This window comes from Mastigoproctus giganteus, chromosome 3, assembly GCF_048544385.1.
Source record: "Mastigoproctus giganteus isolate SK-2022 chromosome 3, ASM4854438v1, whole genome shotgun sequence".
Taxonomy (NCBI): domain Eukaryota; kingdom Metazoa; phylum Arthropoda; class Arachnida; order Uropygi; family Thelyphonidae; genus Mastigoproctus; species Mastigoproctus giganteus.
In genome coordinates, this window is record NC_143577.1 from 163,982,475 (window position 1) to 164,005,057 (window position 22,583).

Here is a 22,583-nt window from a genome sequence, read left to right on the forward strand (position 1 = left end):
TGAATGTCGATGCAAAATCTTGTGTGGCAGTATAGTGGGTTTACTTTTCACTCCTTTGGAGAAGTCTGGGTTCAGTTCCTGTTAGAGGAATTTTCAAAGGACTGTAGTCTTTTCTGGACTGTGGAAGACTATCTGACATGGAGGAAGATACTTAGGCAATACAATGTTTTGTTTACTGTAGTAATGATAACACTCCATCGACCTTGACAGCATTGCATAGCAACTCTGCTGGCACAGAATAATTATGCGTATACTGTGGCAGCTGCAAGAAAAATCTTGAAATTCACTGAACAGATTGAGTATACGCATTTTATTAATTTTCTTGGAGTTAATATGTATATTTTATCATATATAAAATTGTGGAAAGTTTATTAATTTCTTCTTTCAACAGCACTGTATTTAATTGTTGTTTTATACAATTTTTATGAACAGACATTCAACTGATATTGTGCTTGTTATATCTTCTGATTTGGTACTTCTTGTTGAAGTACCGACTGCAAGCTAAGAAAGGCATTTGTTCCAATGCACCTTTTTTCTGTAGACTTCTGTTTGCAGGGGGTTGCACAAGTGAGTAATATAGGACAGTAACATTGTGATCAGTATGACATTTATCAGTATTCAATCATGCAGCTGCATATTAGAAACTGATAGAGAAGCCATTTAGAAGTTGCAGATATTCTGGTAAGCATGAGATTATTAAAAGCAAAAGCTCAGTCTGATCTCAAAGAATTAAATAAGAAAGCAAAAAATTCTCACATTTCCAGTTAGAGCAGAGGTTCTCAAACTTTCTCGGTTCACGATGCCCTTATGTTCCAGTAATTTTTTCGTGGTGCCCCTAGGCCAAAAGAAATAGCTAACACAGTGGCTTTTGACCCTTTCATAATCCGATTCTGTGTGTGTGTGTGTGTGTGTGTGTGTGTGTGTGTGTGTGTGTGTGTGTGTGTGTGTGTGTGTGTGTGTGTGTGTGTGTGTGTGTGTGTAATATTTAAAAATATATGTGTTATATGATAGTTATTATAATATAATTATAAACAAAGTTACAATTCATAATACAAATTCATCATCATCATCCATTTTCAATCCATTACAGGATGAAGGCTTCTCCAGCAACTTTCCAGTTTTTTCTGTTTTGTGCAATGGCCATCCATTTACTACCCAACAACTCATGAATTTCATCTGTCCATCTCTGTCATTGTCTTCCAGGTTTTCTTCTAGCTCCTCTTGGGTACCATTCTGTTATTCTCTTAGTCCATCTGTCATCATGTCTTCGAGCTATGTGTCCTGCCCAAGACCATTTTAGTTCTTTAGTTTTGATAAGAATGTCCTTTACTTAAGTTTGCTCCCTAATCCATGTGTTTCTCTTCTTATCTAACAGTCTGATTCCAATTATAATTCGTTCCATTCTTTGCTGTGTAGTTCTCAGCTTCTCTTCCATTCTTTTGGTGAGTGCCCAAGTTTCACTTCCATAAGTCATGGTGGGTAGCATACATTGGTTCTTTATTTTACGTTTCAGACAAATTGGGATATTGCTCCTCATTATGTGACTATATTTCTTGATTGCTATCCATCCAGAATTTATTCTTTTCTTGACTTCCAGCCATTTATCATTATTACAGCTGACGACTTGTCCCAGATAAGTATATGACTCCACCTTTTCAATTATTTCCTGCTCCTTCAATCATTATATTCCTTTCTATGGCATACTTGTTCACCATTACTTTTGTTTTAGCCATATTCATCTTTAGTCCAAAATCCTTACTAACTCTGCATAACTGATTAAGATTTTCCTCTAATTATTTGGGATCGTGGCTTATGACCGCAATGTCATCTGCATATCGTAAATGGTTTAGCTACTCTCCATTCAGTCTAATCTTCCAGTCTAATCTTTCAAAAACTTCTTCAAGGACAACAGTAAACAACTTTGGAGATATTGTGTCTCCTTGTCGAACTCCCTTCTCAATTTTAAATTTACTACTGTCTTTTTTTAGTCTAATAAAGGAGGTAGCATTCTCATATATTTTCTTCAAAATCATATACAAATTATATATACTTATATAATAATTTTATGCTTTATATAGAGGTACTAAATAACCATCAATTATAGATCACCACAAAATTAAAAAGATACGGTACAATGGATACCTTTTCATAATGAAATAAATTAAAAAAAAAAAAAAAGTTTAAGTAACTTAAATCCAAATTACATGCCACCCCTGAAATGTTGTTTCAGCACCCCCCATTGAAATCCAATGAGTTAGAGTATTACAAAAGCATGAAGTGACTGACTGGATGTTTCAAAAAGAGAAAATTGTTCTGCTGCTTTTGTACTGTATTTTCTACAGATAGACTCAGGGTATTGATAAGACAAGTTAAATAATCTTAATAAAGCATTTCAGTGCCATGAATGTTTTCAAGGCCAAGTATCATCTGTTATTATGCTTGCGATATCTGAATGACTTAAATCAGACTTGATCTCCCTTTAACAGATCCATACTGTAATACAGGAGTAGGGAGACTGTCTCCATGTGGGACTAGTTTAATTGCAATATCTGAACGACAGAAATGCAATTGTCAATATCTTGACAGCTGCATTTCTGTCAACATAATCATGCATTACTTATTTAAATATTAACTCCATTATTTCCCCTTAAACTGAAGTGAAATTACAAATCTATAAAGGCACCTCCATAGCTAGGTGGGAAGGAGCAGCAGTGCATAGCACACGCTTCTTGATTAGACCGGGGTTCAAGCCCGTCACCACCAAATACGGAGGATGTGGAAAGGTCAGGGAATGACCACCGCATATCTCGGAGCAATATGGCCTTAGTTGCTAATGCTCCTAAAAACCAAAAAACAAGTCTATAATTATTCACTTTGACCTTTGAAACCCCTATCCTTTGTGAATAGGGGAGTCATTTGCACATTCTCCAATTTGTAGGAATCCTTCATGAACTGAAGGATGCTCTCATAATGATGGCCAAAGTTTGCTTACCCCTTTTGCTACCTCTCAATATAATTGGAGAGATCCATCCTTACTAGGTACCTTATTTACTTTTAACTTCAACAATTTGTTATTTCAAAAAAGCTTCTTCATGGATGAATGTAGATGCAAAATATTTATTCAGTTTGTCAGTAATCTGAACAGGACCATCAATAGTTACGTTATTCATAATTCGTATTCAGTGGACCCATTTGGTTCATCCCTTTCCTTGTAGTTCTAACATAAGCGAATTGCTACTTTTCTTTGCATCATTAGACAAAGACTTTTTGTAGTCTATCTTAGCTTGCTTTAGTGTCCCTTAGTGACTTGATTGCAAACTAGTTTGTTATTTAGAGTCAAACCATGCATTTTATTCCTATGCCACTATATCTCATCAGTTCATCTGACATTCTAAGTACATGCCTAAGCAAGGTGAAACAATGAATGGCTCATTAAATCAGTTATGGTTCCTTAGATCTTACCTTTTTACTTGGATAACTGTGGTAATTCTAGAGCTAATACATGCAGCAGAGCTCCAATCAAATGACTGCTCACTCTGTACAAATCACAAATCCTCCTTAGCATGGAATATTGTTCCCACATCTGGGTCAGTGCCCCCAAAACCTCTCTCAGGCTTCTAGATTCCACTGTCTCGTAGACGTACTGTTTATGCTACATTCCTTTTCTACAGATACTTCCATAGGCACTGTTCTTCTGAATTGGCTTCTATAATTCCCGCTCTCTCTTTCAAAACAGTCCGAACATGTGCTGTCACAAGCCAATGTCCATTTACTGTCGAACTTCAGACTCAACCAACTTTTCATCTTCCTCGTTTATTCATTCAACTGCCGTTTTCTGGAACAACCTTCCTTCATACGTATTTCCTGAAAATTACAATGTACAGATGTTCAAGTCTAATGTCAACAAATATCTTCTTTCGTCTTCTCAACCTCCAACCCAAGCACAGTACTAAGTACTATAGGTTCTAATACCTTTCATGTTTGGGCCATAAAAAAAAAAATTCATTTAGGTATTAATCTTGAATGAGATTTCTTAGCTGGGATAAAGAGCCTAGTATGATTCTACAGTATAAAAAGCCTATTATGATTCTGTGGTCTTGAACACTTCTCAGTTAAAACTTGCAGTTTTATTATCAATTGGTCCCATTAGAAAAAAAAATTTCAAAACTGTCTGAGAAAATTATAGTCAGCTTTACAAAAACAAAATTTCTTCCCTTTACCCCTTTTGACAGTAGTTATGTTGTTAACATGTAACTGTTCATGCTAGTGTTTTTTGAGATATCACATGCACATTTAGTGAAATGGATAAAAAGTCACCTTAGTTATTTCATTTATAATGTTAAAAATCAGCAATAAAAAAAAAATTAATGTCACATTTTTATTATGATGAACACATACACAGAATTACTGCTGCCATAATATATGTAAAGGGTGTGTGCTTTGCTAATTTTAAATTTGTATTTTTCAGCACGCACATATAATTTAAAAAAAATTTTTTTTATGAAACCCCAAACACGAGAAGTATTAGAACCATGGCGCCTCCATTGCCAGGTGGGCAGGAGCAGCAGAGTGTAGCACATGCTTCTTTAGCATTAGCATTAGCATTAGCATTAGTAGAGGCATATTATGCAAGAAAGCAAGCTTATTCAGCATCAGCCAAAAAAAAAAAACCCCACTCCCATTTCACCCCTCCGTTCGTTCGAAATACCTGTCCAGTTGAGCTTTAAATTTGTTTAGGCTATCAACTTCAACAACAAATGATGGAAGTCGGTTCCACCAACCAACCACCCGCTGGCCAAAGGCAAATTTCCGCACATCTATCCGACATCCGTCCTTCCTCAATTTGAATTTATGCCCTCTGAGGTGATTATTTTGAGCAAGATGAAGAATCCCATTGGCATTGAGCATGCTCAAACCATTCAAAGCCTTATACACCTCTATCAGATCACCTCGCCGGTGCCTAGTCTCCAGACTCTGTAATTTGCAAAACTTAAGCCTTTCTTCGTAAGAACAACCCTTTGTTCCATTCACTAATCTTGTTGCCCTTCTCTGTACCCGTTCCAGCAGCTCTACATCCTTCTTGAAATGAGGCCTCCAGACCTGTATACAGTACTCAAGATGTGGCCTAACCATTGCCTTATACAAGGGAATAATCACCTCCTTATCCCTGCTAGAAAAATTCCTGTATATCATTGACAAGACACCATGAGCTACTCTTGCAGCTCGTCTGCACTGCTCAGAGAACTTCATATCTGCCTGCACAATTACCCCCAGGTCCTTTTCATTCTCCACCACTGTCAGTGTAGTACCGCAGAGTTGATACATTGCTCTGGGGTTACTGTTTCCCATATGTAGTACTTTACATTTGTCAATGTTAAACTTCATTTGCCACCTCTCAGCCCATCTGTTCAACCTTTCCAGATCCTGTTGCAGCAGCATAGCGTCAGTTAGTGTCCTTAACGACCCTGCCAACCTTTGTATCATCTGCAAACTTGGACATTAAACTTGATATACCATCATCAATATCATTCATAAACACTTCTTGATTAGATTGGGGTTCTATCCCGTGACCACCAAATACAGAGGATGGGGAAAGGTCAGGGAATGACCACTGCATATCCCCGGAGCAATATGGCCTTAGTTGCTAATGCTCCTAAAAAACCAAATAACAATGACAACTTAGAACCGTGCTTGGGTTGGAGGTTGAGAAGATGAGAGAAGATATTTGTTGACATTAGATTTGAACTTCTGAGACTGTAATTCTCAGGAAAGACGTATGAAGGAAGGTTGTTCCAGAAAACGGCAGTTGAGTGAATAAATGAGGAAGATGAAAAGTTGGTTCTGTGAGTTTGAAGTTGGACAGTAAATGGATGTTGGCTGGTGGTGGCATGCGTTCAGACTGTTTTGAAAGAGAGAGCAGGAATTATAGAAGTCAGTTCAGAAGAACCGTGCCCATGGAAGTATCTGTAGAAAAGACATGCAGCAGAAACAGTATGTATATGACACAGCAAGTGGAGAGACTCTGTTAAAGATTAGTCATTAATTAACCTAACTGCCCTCTTCTGAATGGAATCTAGAAGCCAGAGAGAGAGAGAGATTTCAGGGACACCGCCCCAGATGTGGGAACAATATTGCACGGTAGGGTGGATTTGTGATTTGTACAGGGTGAACAGCTGTTTGGAAGAAAAGTAATGGTGAGAGCAAAAGAGAAAACCAAGTTTTTTAGATGCAGATGAAGCAATATTTGTAATGTGCTTGTGCAAAGAGAGATTAGAAGTCAGGGTAATCCCTAAAAGAAATATATCAACTTGCTCTTGAAATCGGAGTGTCACCAAAGATAAGCATAAGAGCAGAAGAATCCTTTTTGTGAGATATAAGACAAGACTGAGTTTTAGAAGGATTGAAATCAACTAAATTGTCTTTGCTTCACTGCAGAATTAACTGGAGATTGGCATTTAAGGAATTGGTAGCAGATATTGCAGCCATCTGCCGACTGAACCACATGTATAAGTACCGTGAGCATGTTATATAAGGAAGTGTTACAGGAAGTTTTGTTACTGCTGAGGAAGGAAGCCGATGCTTCCGAAAGCTCCAGGTTTCTTATTGTTTTTATCGCTTTTAATCCGGTTTATTTTAGTATATTTTATTGCAAGGATTTTATTACAGTTTTAATGTTTTCACAATGTACATATTTTAATTTATTATAATATCAGTTTTTATAAATACATAGTGTAGTAATTTTATTTATTTTAATTTGTAAATTTTCAGTTACAGTAAAATATTTATACTTATGGTTGGTGTATGGGTTTATTTATTGCTAAGCTATGGATTGGATTTCTAGTCAATGGAACAAGGTCATTAATATACAAGAGGAAAAGAGTAGGGGAAAGAACTGGACCTTGGGGGACACCAGCATTAGTGGAGAAGGTTAGAAGACATGGAGCTGTCTACCATCATGCTCAGTGAGCGGGATGGTAGATGACCAATTATAAAAAACAGTTGGCAAATCATAAGATGGAAGCTTGTTTAGAAGACCTTTATGCCCAACATGATCGAAAGATTTTGAAATGTCAAGAGCAACGGCTTGTGTTTCACCGAACTTTTCCATTGAATTTGTCCATAAATGGATAACATAAGCCAGAATATCACTAGTGGATCGACATTGATGGAATCCATACTGTCGATTGTTGTTGAGACGGAAGGTTTCTAGGTAGTTGAAGAGTTGGTGGTTAATTGATTTCTCCATTACGTTAGAAAGAGTAGAAGTAATTGCAATGGGACGATAATTGGATGGGAGGGATTTGTCACCTTTTTTATGAACTGGCTGGAGAACAAATTTCAAAGCAGAAGGAAAAACACCTTTGTAATAAGAAAGTGAAAAAATTGGAAGGGTGTGAGAAAACGATCAAGCTTGTTGGCTGTATGGTTAGGATTGTCTGGTATTCTTGGAGGTAAATGAACAATCTGTGCAAGGTGATTAGTAATTGCAAAAGCCTCAGCACCTCCACCAGCTGGGTCAGTGTGACTAGAAAATGGAAGCCAGCTGAGTTGGAGTTGTGAACATTAAAATCACCAAGAAAAATTACCTCACTGTTAGGAAAGTTAGATTGGAGAAAGTCAAGTTGCAAAGAGAGAAAGTTGAAGAGCTCCAAGTGATTAGTGGAGTTGGGAGAATGGTGGAGACAACAGATGAATTTGACACAATGAAGTAGAGAGATTTTAAGCCATAGAAGATTGAAAAGAGGCGATTCCAAATTATCAAGTCTCTGACAGGGAATATCGGAACGGACATATGCTCAAGTACCACCTTTCAGGCGAAAGGAATCATACAACAAATAATTTGGGCAACTGAGATGATCAGTAATTGAATCAACTAATAACTGAGATTCTGTTAGAAAAAGTACACGGGGTTTGGCAGACTTCAAGTGGAAATGGACCGTTGAGATTAGAATTGAGACCACGTATGTTTGTGAAATGAACTAGGAAGTGTTTGAGTGGTTTAGATCTTTTTGCAGATAAGCTTACTTATTAGCTTGAAAATTCATGGTGTAATCAATAGTAAGAAAAGTGGGGGGGGGGGACATGCTGTATGAAGTAATGAAATTTTTGGATATAGCATACACGTAAGAATATACCCAGATCCTTGACATAGTGTGGCCTCGACAATGCTCCCCACATACACACTACTTGGACTCCCTCCAGTCACTATCTGGCAGAGTAGAGGTAGCAAGTTATACACTAGCTGATCCGGAAGCCTCCTAAAGTGTTACCAATAGGGTCGGTCCGGTGTACTAACTAGTGGCTGTCCTGCATACTGTTTTAGAGCTGTACCCTCGAAACATAAGGAAGATTGGACTTCACCATGATGTCCATCATAACCTCAAAAGTCATCAGTCATACTGCATGATGAAAGAGATAGGGAAGGGTTGACCGGATTGACCGGAACTTAGCTCTGGAGACTGAAATGGGTTCCACTAACTTCAAGCCTCCAATAAGCAAAGTGGTGGTATTGCACCTGTTGATGAGAGTCACCAACCATCTAATATTGCCTGGTAACACAGAGGGGTGGCATTCTTCCATGTGGTGTGGGCGTCACACCTCCACCCCTACTTACGTTGGTTCACACCTGGGTGGTCAACCGCAGTGTGTGTTTACACATTGGGGTTATACCCAGGATTACTAGCAGTCCCACCATTGTGAAGGTGCAAGTAGAGGATTTGGCTGTCACAGACCGTCTGGACTTCGCTGAAATTGGGTTCACTCGACTTGAGTGTCACTCGAATATCTGTTCCATCAGCATTTTAGATTCCCAAGTTGCAAGCACATTTTGTTTGGCATATCTGAGAGAATGTCTTTGACAACCTCAAGGACCATATAATCATCAAGAATAAGCTTAATCTGATCCTAAATTTTTTCTTTGCACAATAATAAATAGAGATTTCTGCAATTTTCAATGGAGAAATTAAAGAGAAACCTTTGTTGAAAGGTATAGAAATTTTCTGTGTGGACTGAGTTTACAAAGAGCATAAAATCACGTGAAATCAAAGACTGATTCACCCTGCTCCAGGTTCAGTAAATTCTGCTTCCATACACTATGATCCTGCCATCTGGCAATGTCTTTAGCTGGAGATTCTTAATGCATGAAGAGTCACTGCTGATAATTAGATTGAGAGTATTGCTTTCATTTGTTACTTCTAACATGCTGTTATAGAAGATGTGTACAATAAATTCAGAAAAGTTCTGCTGCTCTACAGGTGACCAACTTGCAAATTTCAGTTCATGTTTGGAAAATTAAAATTCTTCATTATAAGATATTTTTATTTACTGGCCCACTCATTATACTGTATTTTTATTTACTGGCCCACTCATTATACTCATCACAGTTGTTTGATCTATATCATACTTGTATGCTCATTTTTGTTTTCCCACTGTTTGCCTACATGTCTTCATATTCTTACCGAATTTTAACATTACAATAGCTAAGTAATTTGGCTAACCGCATTAACTTTTTAAATTTTAAGGAAGGAAATTTGTTTTTGAAAAATTACATTAAACATTTTAAAATTTTAAAATTAATTTTTAATTGTTTTTTAATTGTGTTCAATTTATTTTTTACTGTAATCAATTTGCTTTAATGTTATATTCATTTTAATTTTTGGAGGGTATTATACAGAAGTGTTCTACATATCATATTGAGGTAAATTTCTCTTATTCTTTTATAAATTAGTTAAGTGCATAACCCCTCCTCTTTCCCTCTGTCCTATCTGTCCTTTCTATAAACATTATGCTCACTATATTCAGATTCTCATTCCCTATGTCTGGATAGTGCTATGTTTCTGATTTTCCTGTGATGTCTAGGTTTGATGAAATCAATATCTCAAATTCATTAAAATTATTTGCAATGTTCCTAGTATTATTGTATAAGCAAGTATATGTGTACCTGTTTTTGTTCTTAGTAACACTAACAATCCCATTTATTTGCTTGTCTCACAAGGATCCCCCAGAAGCCCTTGTAATAATCAGGTCATGAATGGCTTACATTTGCAGGTATTAACACAGTAACAGGCCTTCCACTGCAGGGAACATCTTCAACGCTGTCTTGTACATTCTTAAATTCTGCAATCGGGTTTCTGACCATAGTGTTTTCTACATGTCTTCATGAATTTCTTTCAGCAACATTCCCTTTTACAAAGGTTGAAATGAAATACTCAATGACTACATTGTGCTTGATTCTGTCAACACTCACCATTTTCATTCTCCTTCCAAGCTTCAACACAATGCCCTCTGTAAGTGAAAATAGTCACAAACAAATTTTTTTGTGAACACACAAGAGGAGTTACAGCACAGATTGCAAAGGTATGAGAAAGATGGTATCGCCAATCTGCTGTGACTCTTCTTGTGTGTTCACAAAAAATTTCAGGTTTGTGACTGTATTCTTTTCATTTACAGAGGGCATTGTGTTGAAGTGTGGAAGGTGAATGAAGATAGCGACCATTGATGAAATCAAGCACTATGTAGTCATTGAGTTTTTCATTTCACCTTCATTTTAAGGGAATGTTGCTGAAAGAAATTCATGAATTCATGCAGCAAACACCATAGTCAGCAATCTGATTACATAATTTAAGACAGACAAGACAGTTTTGAAGATGTTCCCTGCAGTGGAAGGCCTGTTACTGTGTTAATACCTACAAATGTGAATGCCATTCATGACCTGATTATGCAAGACCGCAGAGTAAAATTGAAGTACATTGAGACAACATTCAGAATCTCCCTTGAGTGAGCTCATGATGCTGTGGTGAATGTTTTAGGAATGAGGATGATTTCCTCGAAATGAGTTCCTAAAGCACTGAATGCAGATCAGAAGTGGGAAAGAGTGAGGTGTTGCCATGAGATTATGCAGTATTTTGAAGATAATGAAGCTCAGTTTTGGAGAGAGTCACTATGGACGAAACACAGGTACTCCACTTTTACCCCAAAATAAAAGAATAATCAAAATGGTGGATGTATCCCTCTTCCCACCACCTAAAAAGATTTGTGCACAGAATTCGGCTGGGAAAGTCATGCTATCTGCCTTCTGGGATGCAGAAGGTGTGAGCATGAGCATGGTTAATTACCTGGAACAAAATGCCACTATTGATGCCAAGTATTATTCTAACCTACTGAGACTTTTGCACAAGGAACTGAAACTCATGAATGTGGGAAATTGGCCAGAGAAGTCATAGTGCATCAAAACAATGCACTGGCACACACAGCTTTTGTGATGCACTGCTTGATTGTGGGTTTGAACTATTACAGCATCCACCTTACTCACTGGATTTGGACTATTTTTAATTTCCATATCTCCAAAAAGGACTTGAAAGGGACAGAAATTCAGTGGTGAGAATGCTGTGATTGATGTAGTCAACAACTGGTGGTTTGATAAAAATCTTTTGAATTTTATTTGATTGGGTTATGAAAGCTAGTGGATCAAGCTTAAAAGTGTGTTGAATTAAAGGGGAGGTGAAACTACTTTGAAAAATAAATGGGTTTTCACAACTTTCCAGCATTCTTTCTATGAGAGGCTAGAAACTTTTCCACCCCCCTCATATTTATTACTTATTTAAGTTTTTATTTTTTTAAGCCTTATAAAAAGTTCACCATTAATGAAATAATATAAGGTTATATTAGTCTCTCAATTGTGTTTATTTATACTTAACTCAGCCCATTCATTTGGTTGTCTGAATTGGAAGTAAATGTGTGTGATTTAATTTAATAAATTCTGATAAGGCCTCTTTTATTGATTATTGAATTTCCGCTTAAATCTTAGTAAATTTCTCAATTTGTTTTGTTTTGACAATAATTATTATACAGATTTATTATTTATAGCATATCAGACTAGTCGATTTTGGGCACTTCAGTTAGCTATTGATCAAGTATTCATGGAACTATTGCAAGAAGCAAAGCAGATACCACCCATTGCTATTAAGGTATTAGTGAAATACATATATAGAATGTAAGGGAAATAAGTTTTCTTTTTTACAGATTATTCGAAAATAGTTTGATCATGTGAATTTGGGTGTAAATATTAATGTTGTTGTTTCAATTAGCATTAGTAGAGGCATTTGATGCAAGAAAGCAAGCTTATGCAGCATCAGCCAAAAAAAAAAAAAAAAAATTAAATAAATAAATAAAAAATAACCACTTCCACTTCACCCCTCTGTTCGTTCGAAATACCTGTCCAGCTGAGCCTTAAACTTATTTAGGCTATCAACTTCCACGACAAGAGATGGAAGTCTGTTCCACCAACCAACAACCCACTGGCTAAAGGCAAATTTCCTCACGTCTATCCTACATCTGTCTTTCCTCAATTTGAATTTATGCCCTCTCAGGTGATTATTCTGAGCAAGAGGAAGAATCCCATCAGCACTGAGCATGCTCAAACCATTCAAGGCTTTATACCCTTCTATCAGATCACCTCGCTGGTGCCTAGTCCCCAGACACTGTAATTTGCAAAACTTAAGCCTTTCTTCGTAAGAGCACCCCTTTGTTCCATTCACTAATCTTGTTGCCCTTCTCTGTACGAATTCCAGCAGCTCTACATCCTTCTTGAGATGAGGCCTCCAGACCTGTATACAGTACTCTAGCTGTGGCCTGACCATTGCCTTATACAAGGGAATAATCACCTCCTTATCCCTGCTAGAAAAATTCCTATATATCATCGACAATACACCATGAGCTACTCTTGCAGCCCATCTGCACTGCTCAGAAAACTTCATATCTGCCTGCACAACCACCCCCAGGTCTCTTTCATTCTCTACCACTGTCAGTGTAGTACCACAGAGTTGATACGTTGCTCTGGGGTTGCTGTTTCCCATATGTAGTACTTTACATTTGTCAATGTTAAACTTCATTTGTCACCTCTCAGCCCATCTGCTCAACCTTTCCAGATCCTGTTGCAGTAGCATAGTGTCAGTAGTGTGCTTGACAACCCTACCAACCTTCGTATCGTCTGCAAACTTGGACATTAAGCTTGATATACCATCATCAATATCATTTATAAATACAGAAAACAATAATGGACCCAATACTGAACCCTGAGGGACTCCACTAATAACATTAGTCCACGATGAGCAGTGTCCATTGATTACCACTCGCTGTCTTCTCCCCCTCATCCACTCCTTTATCCCTAGCAGCAATTTGATTCCAATGCCACACTGCTCCAATTTGTGCAGCAGTCTTCCATGTGCAACAGTATCAAAAGCCTTTCTAAGATCCAAGTATATAATATCAAAGTTATTCCCTGCATCCAGTTCTTTTGTGACTGCATCATAGTATCCAATCATATTGGTCAGGCAAGACTTCCCCTTAACAAAACCATGCTGTGTCTGAGCTATAACTGAAGTCTTGTCTAGATGATCCTGCAGTGCTTCTTTAACCAGTGCCTCCATTAATTTTCCGGGAAGAGAAGTTAAACTAATAGGTCTATAGTTATGTCGCCCTTTGATCCTCCTCTGTGAATTGGGGTCACATTTGCACATCTCCAGTCCATGGGTACTTCAGACATGGCTGTGTCTGAGCTATATAACTGAAGTCTTGTCTAGATGATCCTGCAGTGCTTCTTTAACCAGTGCCTCCATTAATTTTCCGGGAACAGAAGTTAAACTAATAGGTGTATAGTTATGTCGCCCTTTGATCCTCCTCTGTGAATTGGGGTCACATTTGCACATCTCCAGTCCATGCGTACTTCCCCTGAGTCCATGGAAGCTCTCATAATTATGCTAAGGGTTTGCTTACTTCCTTTGCTACCTCCTTTAATATAACTGGATAGATCCCATCCACCCCACGTCCTTTCTTGTATTTATCTTCAACAATTTCTCCTCCACTTTACTCTCAGTTATTACATGATTGTCTAGTTTACTGCCAGAGTTGAATATACCTCTGGCATTCCCCTCGCTGAATAACTCCCCATGTGTGAATTTTGATGCAAAATATTCATTTAGTTTGTTAGCTACCTGAGCAGGATCATCAACAGTTGACCCATCGATATTAAATGGACCAATCTGATTCATCCCCTTCCTTCTAGAGTTTACATAAGTAAAGAACTCTTTGATGTTTTTCTTTGCATCCCTTGCCAAAGATTTCTCGTAATCTGCCTTCGCCTGCCTAACCTCCTTTGTAACTTGGTTACAGATCAACATGTATCTATCATAGGCTTCTGTGTCACTTGTTAATTTATATGTATCCCATGCATTTTTCTTCTCTGTCACATGTCTAATTAGTTCATCTGACATCCATTTAGGCTGTTAAATCTTGAACAATATTTCTTTGTTGGTATGAAAAGCCTAGTAGCTTCCAAGATTAATTCTTTGAATGCTTCCCATTTTGAATTTGCTGTTGGTAACATCATCAGTTGGTCCCATGGTATAGAATTTAAATACTGTCTCAGGCCACAGTAGTCACCTTTACGAAAGCAAAAACCCTTCCCTTTACCCTTGATGGTAGTTACCTCTTTTGAGTAAATCCCACTTCAGCACACTGTGATCACCGCCACGTAGTGGTTCCTTTATCTGCAGTTTCTTGATGCATGAAGAATCACTACTGATAATCAGATCAAGAGTATTACTCCCTCTAGTTGCCTCCCGAACATGCTGATGTAGAAAACAATCATCCAATAAATCCACAAAAGCCTTGCTAGTGTGTTAGTGACCAGCCCCCAAATTTCAGTCAATATCTGGGAAATTAAAATCCTCCATTATAAGACTCTCTGATTTACTGGCCCACTCTATTTCCCTGTACAGTTTCTTATTATACTCATCAGAGTCATTAGGCCTATAGCACACTCCTACTCTCAATTTTGATCTCCCAATGCTTATGTCACACCAAACTGACTCGACACTGCACTGTCCAGCGATGTCAGCTGGCTTCACTTCCTTGGATTTTATGTGTTAATAGCATAACCCATCCTCCCTTCCTATCCTGTCTTTCCTTTCTGTAGACGTTGTACTCCCCAAATTCCAGTTCTGCATTCCTTATATCTGTGTGACACATACGTCTCTGATATCCCAACAATATCCGCCTTTGATGCTTTGAGCAATACCTCAAATTCATCAAATTTATTTACCAAACTCCTAGCATTGGTGTACACGCAAGAATACATGCACCTGTTTCTATTCTTAGCTACCTTAGCACAACCCATTTGTTTGCTTGTACTGCAATGACTCCCAGCAGTCTCTGAAATATCCTGCATCTTGTTTTTTAGGCTTCTGCTCATTCCAATAGAAGCAGTGCAAGAATCACTTTCACCTCTGCCGGTGGCTACTAATAGATTAACAGTAGCCACTGGCAGTTGCCTCTGCCAGTGGCTACTGTTAATCTATTAGTATTTGTATCCTCCCAAGCTAGCAGTTTTCCGACCCACTAACACTGCCTCGATAGCATCAGCAAATATTCTTGCACCCTTTCTGTTTAAGCGTATCCCATCCCTGTAGAAGCAGTCTCTCCTGTTAACAAGTGCAGACCAGGCTGAAATAAATTCTACCCCTTGAGCCTTGCACAATCTTTCCCGGGCCGAATTTATCGATAAGGCTCTCATCATATACTCCCTCCTGTCGTGTCTGGGCAGAATTGCAGACACTTTCAAATTCAACCCTAATTCATGGCTTTTTTTCAACAATGACCTGTACTTGTTAAGTAGTTCTGCTGGTTTCCTACTCTTAATATCATTGGTGCCAATGTGTACAAGTATATCATCTTTTGTGCCCTTAAAAGATGATACCCGCTCTACAATGCCATCAACCTTTGCCCCTGGCAGACGTACCCTGGTCCTGTTCCACCTATCCTTTTTGCAAAGCATGTTCCCCATTTCCCTGACAATAGAGTCGCCAACAACTACTAGTTCCTGTGGACCACAGCACATTCTGCCTTGGGAGTTGCCACTGTGTTGCATGATGACCAAGTGCAAGCTCTGGCATTGATTTGGGCAGCTGAGAGCTTGATGGGTTCCTCAATTTAGATCCTTCGAGGGCATCCACCCTGTCCTTCAAGCTCTCATATAGGCCCATAACAATGCTGAGTTGTCGCCTGATTTCGTTACACTCCTTGCAACGCGCACACACAAAGACATCCCCCATGGCAATATCATGTCCCGAATCCGATTGCTCCACAAACATCATGCAAGCAGTGCATTTTAAAAGGCTGTGATTCAGAGGACAACTGCCCCCCCTCAGTTTTCTTTTGAGCTACAGCACTCACATTAACTTGAGCTTTTGCTTTGCTGCTCTGGTCTGAGTCATGATTTTGATTTAATTTCAATAAAATTTCAATTTCAGTACAAAATTATAACCGTAAACTTGTATCCCAACACAGTTATAACACTATATATATTTTTCAGTATCAAGTATTAATTATCTACGAGTTCCCTTTATATAACTTCCGTATCAAGTTATGTATTAATTAATTATGTTACGTTTATAATACATTGTATGTATTTAGTTAAAAGTACAATTTAATTGACAATGAAGTTTAACAAAATTAATAGATTTTACTGATTAATTGACAATACTACGCTATGCTAATGCTATTTAGTTCGGGATTATCGTATAACAAAGGCGGCAAGTTACGAACGGTAAATCTACAGACACTTAAGTATTAATTAACTTCCAAATCTCGCTGTCTCAATTCAGAATAACGAACGATCCTGACTAGGTCTATAAGCTACTTATAGAAAATAATTGATTTCACAATTGGTCAATAAAGCGGCTAAATATGGCTAAAAAACTTCTCATTCAGCGGAGCTGCAACTTGTAACACGTGGATTTGATACCCTTACCGATACTTTTATGCAATTACAAGGGTGTGTAAAGAATAAATACACTAGATTAATCAGAAAATCACAAAATACTGCTGTACAAATAAATTTAAATCAAAAGTTTTAGAAAAACAATAATTTCAAATCAATAAATAAGAAAATCCACTTAGCGGCTTTGAACATGTCTGGCTCCCACTAGCCTCTTCAGCAGACTGTCATCTGTCTGTTACTATCATTAACAACCCTGCCAACCTTTGTATCAGTGTCTGGAGGCTAGGCACCTGCAAAGTGATCTGATTGAGGTGTATAAAGCCTTGAATGGTTTGAGCATGCTCAGTGCTGATGGGATTCTTCCTGTTGCTCAGAATAATCATCTGAGAGGACATAAATTCAAATTGAGGAAAGACAGTTGTAGGATAGATGTGTGAAAGTTTGCCTTTAGTCAGCAGGTAGTTGGTTGATGGAACAGACTTCCATCCTTTGTTGTGGAAGTTGATAGCCTAAATAAATTTATGGCTGAGCTGGACAGGTATTTGGAATGAACGGAGGGGTGAAATGGGAGCAGTTTTTTTTGGCTGATGCTGCATAAGCTTGCTTTCTTGCATCATATGCCTCTACTAAGGCTAATCATCTGAAAACTTGGACATTAAGCCTGATATACAGTCTGTCCTCGTATAGCACGATAGTTGCGTTCCTAGAAACCCTCGTGCAATGCAAAATCGTGCAATATAAATAACAGGCCCTATGGGAAAAGTAGGGTTATGTGCCGACCACCCAAGATTGAACACACATTTGGAACCAAAACATTACCAAACACAATAAATAATCGGGTAATTTTAATCGTTATAAAATACATACGTATTTTATAACGATTAAAATACGTAATAAAAATAATATTATATTATAATAAAGTATTTTTATTACTAAAAAAGTATTTTTTACGAATAAAATACGTATTTTATTCGTAAAAAATTTATTATATTAAATAAAATCGTCGTAATAAAATACTTACGTATTTTATAATACGTAAGTATAAATTATAATACGTAAGTCGTAATAAAATATTGCTAATGCTTTTGCTTCTATCGTAAGCAAACTTGCTTTTTGTTTGATTTTCTATCCAAACAGATGACAGCCGTTCCATCTCTTCCAATTCTTGTGTCTTAATCTAATGGATTTTAATTACACTTTGAGTTGTTCCTGCTATGAAAGTTGTTTTTATTTTCGCTGCATTCTTTGTAATTCTCGGCGTTGCCTCATTTAGGTCTGTAGCACGTGCAATATCACATGGTCTTTAATTTCGCTCAAAGCGTTTCACAATTTCGTATTTTTTCTCTATCGACAGAAGAGGACTGGCCATAAGCCTTACGGGGGAAACCACGGTGGGCCGGAGGCCGGTGTGATTTTGGCCATAAACCGTAGTATGAGGCCACTATAAATTTTCCCGGGTAAGAATTTTTGACCCAGTCCGCCTCTGTTTATCGATATTGCTTTTTTTTTTTTCTCTCTGAATCTGCAGTGTCTTAGCCAGGACGCTTCCTTTTCACACCCTTTAAGTATTTTACTAATTTTTAGGGAATAAAGCACAATTACAAAACGAGGTGGCACGCTTGATACACATAAAGCTGCGCGCGTGTAGCAACTGAATAAATAACACCGTAAAGGCCGAGATACACTATTAATTAACACCTCACATTTTACTAAAGCACATTTCTGGAGGTTACTACCATAAAACAATAAAAACAATTTCCAGTTGCATTTCTGCTAGTGGAATCTGTTATAAACTGGTAGTAAACTCCATCTAATTGCATTTGCAATTATACCGATAGCTGGAATTGTGTTGGTTTTTACGTTATTATGGTGAAATGTGTTTCCCCTTCACTGATATAAAACACATAAATACATTTTCAGACTCTTCTTCATTGCTATCGTTTTGCGTTCAGTTGGGGTGATTCCCCGTTCGACTGCCATTTCTTGTAAACACAAAGGCGAATCGTGTATAAGCGAATTCGGTTCGTGTTATATAAGATAACGTTCCCCTATTTATAAATCGTGTATGATCGAATTCGTGTAATGCAAACACGTGCTATACGAGGATCGACTGTACCTTCATTGATAAATACACAAAACAACAATGAGTCCAGCACCAAACTTGGGGGACTCCAATGGACACTGCTCTACATTAGTCCATATAGAGCAGTGTCCATTTATTACCACTCCCTGCCGTCTCCCACTCAACCATCCTGTTATCCATTGCAGCAACTTGCCCTTAATGCCATACTGCTCCAATTTGTACAGCATTCTTCCATGTGCAACAGTATCAAAAGGCTTTTGATATCATATACTTGGATTTTCCTGAAATCCAAGTATATGATATCAAAATGAATTTTTGCATCCAGTTCCTTTGTGACCACATTGTAGTATCCAATCAAATTAGTCAACAGGACTTCCCCTTAACAGACCCATTCTGAGTCTGAACTATTACTACAGTCTTGTCTAGGTGATTCTGTATGACCTCTTTAACCACTGACTCCATTATTTTTTTCACTGCTACAGAAGTTAAACTAACAGGTTCATAATTATATGTGCCACCCTTTGCACTCCCTTTGTAAATTGGGGATACAATCGCACATCTCCAGTCCATGGAATCTCCCCTGTATCTAAGGATGCCCTTATAATTATGGCTAAGGGTTTGCTTATTTCCCTTGCCGCCTTCTTCAATATAACTGGATAGATTCCATCTGCCCCAGGTGCCTTTTTCAATTCCTACTATTAGTTCACACTCTCCCTATATATATTTATATGTCTTGTTCAAATTTTCAATCGTTAATAAAATACTTTTTATTCATCCACTCAAGTTCAAATACATTTTTTTAAACTTGTAGTGGATGACACTTGATGTTAATACAGTTTTTCCAAATATTAATTCATTAATTAAATTTAATTAATTAATTTTAGTTTTATATGGGAGAAAAAATTTCTCTTATATAAGATATTTAGCAGGATATAAATTTAAGAATAAAATTGAAATCAACAGGCAGTAGCTCAATCGGTAAAATGCAAAGATTTCGGTATTTTTCACGTGAAGGTGAAAAATGCCAGTTCAATTCTTGCGAAACTCAATAATTTTTTGATAAATTTTTGAAAATTTTTGCTTTAAGTAGACGTTTTATCCAAATGATTTTCGAGAGTGAGTTAGCAGTTGTGGCTTAGTGGTTAGAATGAAGGATTTTTCTCAAAAAATAAAATTGAAGAAATTTTATGCGTTGGGTTCAATTCCGATTTCTCTCCTTAAAATCTTTGTCATCAATTGTTGGTCACTTCTCCTACCTAACCTTAAGATTGAGCTACGTGTCGAGAAGGTGAATGGCATAGGGTAGTAAAATAATTATGTCGCTAGCGTGCCCCTCAGGGTACTGGGCGCCCCTTGTTGTAAGAAGCCTTACTCCATCATCAGGGCCACTAATAAAAAGTAACTAAAATAAAATTTTTCTTTGTTGAACTAAGTAGGAATTGACTTTAAAAATTTTTTTTTTATATTACTTGTTTTATGTTTAACTTCAACAATTTCTCCTCCACTTTTCTCTCAGTTATTAGAAAATCACTTAACAAGGAGTTAAAGTTTGATAAACATCTGGCATTCCCTCCGTGAATATAGATGCAATTCACTTTATCAGCTACTTGAGCAGGATCATAAATAGTCGAACCATCTATGTTAAGTGGCCCAATCTGATTCATCCCCTTCCTTTTAGAGTTTACATAAATAAAGAACTCTTTGCTGTTTTTCTTTGTATCCTTTGCCAAAGATTCCTCATAATCTGCCTTCGCCTACCTAACCTCCTTTTTGACTTGATTAAAGACTAGCTTGTATCTGCCATAGGCTTCTGTGTCGCCTGATAATTTATGTGTCCCATGCATTTTTCTTTTCTGCAGTGAGTCTCATTAATTCATCTGACATTCATTTAGGCCTGAACCTTGAACAGCATTTCTTAGTTGATATGAAAAGCCTAGTAGCCTCCAAGATTAAGTCCCTGAAGGCTTTCCATTTAGAATTCACTGTTGGTAACATCATCACTTGATCCCACTGTATAGAATTTAAAAACTGTCTGAGACTACTGTAGTCACCTTTACAAAAACAAAATCCTTCCTTTTACCCAGAGCCGGAACTAGGCAATCCTATTCCTGTGGCAAAAGTGTTATAAGGACGCTCCCATTATACGTATGCAGATAGTCAATGTTTCAGTAGCATAGCTAGGGTCTTTGATGTTTGGGGCAACATGTTTTCCTGGCGCCCCGGTTGCAATAGATAATTCCTTCAGTGCGCACCTCTGAAGCTCCACTCCCAGGGGAACCCCCCCCCCTTTGCACCCCCTTGCTACACCTCTGCAATCTTTATGAATTTATAAAAATTACCAGTCAAATGGTCTACCAAATGCATATATTTATTAATAAAATAATTTAAATAATACAATGAATATAACAAAACGAAAATATAAAAGAAAAAGAAACTTACAAATATTCATTTATATCTACAGAGAATTTAATTCTAAACTACCAAGTAGGTATATATAACTACAAAGAAACTAGAAAACCAGATAGTTTATGTGTATATATCCAGTAAAAAATCATAGAAACAAAATACTGTGAAATATAATACTTTTAACATTATAACATAAACTAAAAATGTGCAATGGTGTATTATTTTAATTGAATTTTTCTCGCTTTGAAGGACCTTTCACAAGATGCTACTCTTACAAGCAGGGTAAGAAAAATTTATAGCGCTATTTCTATATTTCGATAAGATTCTGTTAGACAATACTCATGAACATATTGGAGAAGTTGTAAAGGGGTTACAGATGTTATATCCTGCAGAATTGATAAAACATGACTTTTCAAATATCTGTTGCTATTTCAACAGATATTTGAAAAATTCTGTTTGTCCTCCAGCGGCTAGCACTGGAGGACAAACCAGAAAACTCCAAGTGTGATGTCACAAAACAGGCCTTACTTTATAGAAGTGTGTAATTGGAGTTTCTCTGTTATTTTCAAAATTTGTAAAACACTGTTCCACCCTGATATTTTTTTCCGTAAGTGATTATAAATGCCGAATTTATAATTGTTTTCACTCGCAAAATTACAGAAATTTCGGCGATCATAAGTAGCACATACAAAGATAATGCAGTGTTTCATTTAATAAAATTTTTATTTTTACTTTAAACAAAAAACATAAGTTGACCAGAAGCTATTATCCATGTTGGGAATATGCCTTAATCTTCTGACTGGCTATGGAAAGCAATTGACTAGCATTACTTCTCGGTATGTGGGATAGGTCTTTTACTTTTACTTTCCACCTACATTGTGGAACGGTAATCCCTTTAACCCTTAACTTGCGCTTTCTAATTGCTTAAATTGCAATAATGCCAGAGGTGGAAACAAAGCATACAAAAGATAAGTCACTTGTAACCTGTTCATTATATTGAAATTTTCTCTACAGAAACTTTTAAATGTAATTACCAAAAGGAATTCAAAAATTTTGCTATAAAGAAGTTCGTTAACACAGGTCCGACTGTAATTAAATCAAAAATTAAGCAACTTTAAAATATAACTGGTCAAATGCACCCTTAAAATGCTGTACCTCGGCTGCCATCCTGCTTTTCCCACCCTAGTTCTGGCTCTGCTTTTACCCATGATGGTAGTTACATCTTTAAGTAAATCCCACATCAGTACACTGTGATCACTGGCACCTGGTGGTTCCTTTATCTGCAAATTCTTAATGCATGAATAATCGCTGCTGATA

General features: G+C 37.3%; 1 protein-coding gene across 1 annotated transcript in view; it reads left to right on the forward strand.

Annotated features, from left to right (window-relative positions):
- The window catches only part of LOC150088380 (phospholipid-transporting ATPase ABCA3-like), a 433,767-nt gene that overhangs the window by 34,713 nt on the left and 376,471 nt on the right, over positions 1-22,583 (forward strand). The window contains exon 3 of the mRNA XM_090370142.1: positions 11,866-11,966. Within this exon, the coding sequence (XP_090226268.1) occupies positions 11,866-11,966 (101 nt within the window). The remainder of the gene's footprint in view (positions 1-11,865; positions 11,967-22,583) is intronic.